The sequence below is a fragment of the Micromesistius poutassou genome, assembly GCF_964030765.1.
Source record: "Micromesistius poutassou genome assembly, contig: SCAFFOLD_1523, whole genome shotgun sequence".
NCBI classification, from domain to species: Eukaryota; Metazoa; Chordata; class Actinopteri; order Gadiformes; family Gadidae; genus Micromesistius; species Micromesistius poutassou.
Genome location: NW_028179344.1, coordinates 10,001 through 12,715, shown reverse-complemented (window position 1 = coordinate 12,715; position 2,715 = coordinate 10,001). Strand labels below are relative to the sequence as shown.

Below are 2,715 nucleotides of genomic sequence, written 5' to 3'. Positions count from 1 at the left end.
TCCGATATCTGAACCCCCATGTCTGAATTTAATGCAGATGTGGAAGGATATCTGGTGTTCAGAGTCATTAGGACGCTACTTTATTTAGTTCAACTTCAGCAAGCAATGTCTTACAATGTTAGCATACTATGGAAATACGGAACATGCTAATTGCATTTGACTAGTGTAATATTGGTGTAATGATGTGTCAGTGAAGTTGCTGTTTAATAAGCTGTACAGCCACTGGCTCCAAACCAGCAGAATTGTCCAGTTTCCGCAGATTTTCCTTTCAATTGCTCCCCTTGAAAAAAGCTAAAGTTCCCATGACACGCCACCAGGTGTGGTGTGATTAGCCGTTACAAACCGTTTTGGAAATCTGCCCCTTATGACATCACAGGTGGGCGTGTCCACCTAGCTGTGTGACGGACAGATGAGCAACGTTTGCTACGGTCCACTGGGTGGGCTGGTGGACTGATCTATCCAGCACACAGCTAGGTGGACACGCCCACTTGTGATGTCATAAGGGGCAGATTTCCAAAACGGCTTGTAGCGGCCAATCACACCACACCTGGTGGCACGTCACGGGACCTTTAACGTTATTGTGATTATTCCAATGTGACCCCTGCCCCTGTGGCGCACGAGTATGAACAGCCTTGTGTTTGACGGGTGCTGCGTAAATAAACTCACCATTTATTTATTTATTTATTTATTTATTCAGATCCCCATTAGCTTCCACAGCTGTGGTCGCTAGTCTTCCTGGGGTCCACATAAAACACAAAAACAATACAGACATATAAACATACATACTGTACAAAAACCTATCAATATTACAAAAGTTAAAAACACTGTGTATATATATATATATACAACACTTCAATACATTGTACAAACATCATTAACCTCTCAATAAAAAAACCTCAATAAAAAGAGAGAGAGAGAGAAAAGTGAGTTGTAAAACTGACAATATGCAATACATAATAATTTTACAAGTTTACAAGTACATCAAGCATAGAGAGTCAATCCTGGTTGTCCTCTCCCCCCCCCCCCCCGCCCCGCCCCCCCCCCTAGTACCAGATCCGGGCGCTGGAGTCCCAGAAGCGGCAGCAGGAGCTGGTGCTGCGCCGGAAGACCCAGGAGGTGACGGCCCTGCGTCGGCTGGCCAAGCCCATGTCGGAGCGCGTGGCCGGGCGGGTGTCGCGCTGGGGCCAGCCGCTCCTCCCCCCGCCGCCGCCGCCGCCGCCGCCGCCGCCGCACGACTCCGGGGCCGAGCTGTCGGCCAGCACCACGGCCAGCAGCTCGGAGCCCGAGTCGGGCCGCACGGTGATCGGCATGGTGCGCCAGTGGAACAGCAAGCTCAACACCCACGGCTACCAGGCGGAGAGCGAGGGCAGCCTGGAGGGCGGGCGCAGCGGCGCCGGGTCGGTTCTTGTTTGCGTGTCCTTCTGTCTCATGTGGGCCTTTATGAACCAGACAGGGAGGAGGGACAGGAGGGTGGGCTGGAGGACAGACCACAGGGAGGAGGGACAGGAGGGTGGGCTGGAGGAGAGGGGACGACGTCCTCAGACCACAGGGAGGAGGGACAGGAGGGGGGGCTGGAGGAGAGGGGACGACGTCCTCAGACCGCAGGGAGGAGGGACAGGAGGGGGGGCTGGAGGAGAGGGGACGACGTCCTCAGACCACAGGGAGGAGGGACAGGAGGGTGGGCTGGAGGAGAGGGGACGACGTCCTCAGACCGCAGGGAGGAGCTGGACCTGGGTTGGGCAGGGCGTACTGCGTACGTGGGCAGGGCACCAGTGGGATGAGCAGTTTAGTCTCGTTTTGATCGTTTTTTTATTTAAATGAAATACAGGGAATGGCATACAGGATTTGGTTCCTTTCTAAGATGCACCGTTTTCAATCATTTTAAAAGGCGGTGATAAGATTAACAAACCGGTTCTTCACTGACAGCAGCTCAATCGTTTCATTGTCAGTCTTGATATTTCCGCTAATATAATTGTTACCGCAATGTTTCCCCTGACGTTTTTCGTCTTCTTCTTCTCTCCCGTCTCCCTTCTCTCTCTCTCTCCCGTCTGTCTCTCTCGCCCTCCAGCATCAGGAAGAAGATCCAGAGGAAGCCGTTTGGCGTTGGCGTGGTGACGGCGGGCATGCGGGGCGGCAGCCTGGCCAAGACGGCGCGCCAGAAGTGGCAGACGCTGGAGCGGCGCATCATGGACATCGTCATGCAGCGCATGACCATCGCCAACGTGGAGGCGGACATGGACCGCCTCATCAAGGTGCTGACCCCACCCTGACCCCGCCCTGACCCCGCCCTGACCCCGCCCTGACCCCGCCCTGACCCCACCCTGACCCCGCCCTGACCCCACCCTGACCCCGCCCTGACCCCACCCTGACCCCGCCCTGACCCCGCCCTGACCCCACCCTGACCCCACCCTGACCCCGCCCTGACCCCACCCTGACCCCGCCCTGACCCCACCCTGACCCCGCCCTGACCCCGCCCTGACCCCACCCTGACCCCACCCTGACAGGTGCATCTCACACATCATACTTCTGATGAATCGTCTAAAGCCTGACGTGGGTGAGCTCAGATCTGGGTGAACAGGCATTTCACTTCATTTCACGTCATGTTTATTTTGACCAATCGTGTGGCTGGAGATGGAGGATCTCTAAGATTGTGATTGGTGAACAAAAACTCAGCACTTAACTGTCAAATCAACTTCAGGTCAACACTGTGTAGAA

The 2,715-nt window shown here is 54.9% G+C and overlaps 1 protein-coding gene across 1 annotated transcript in view; it reads left to right on the top strand.

The window, feature by feature from the left end:
• Positions 1-1,047: 1,047 nt before the first annotated feature.
• Positions 1,048-2,715, top strand: part of LOC311372910 (kinesin-like protein KIF21B) — a gene marked incomplete at both ends in the record, with an annotated part of 11,564 nt that continues 9,896 nt past the window's right edge. Inside the window, 2 exons of the mRNA XM_084489835.1 lie at positions 1,048-1,397; positions 2,069-2,252. Of these exons, the coding sequence (XP_084345961.1) occupies positions 1,048-1,397; positions 2,069-2,252 (534 nt within the window). The remainder of the gene's footprint in view (positions 1,398-2,068; positions 2,253-2,715) is intronic.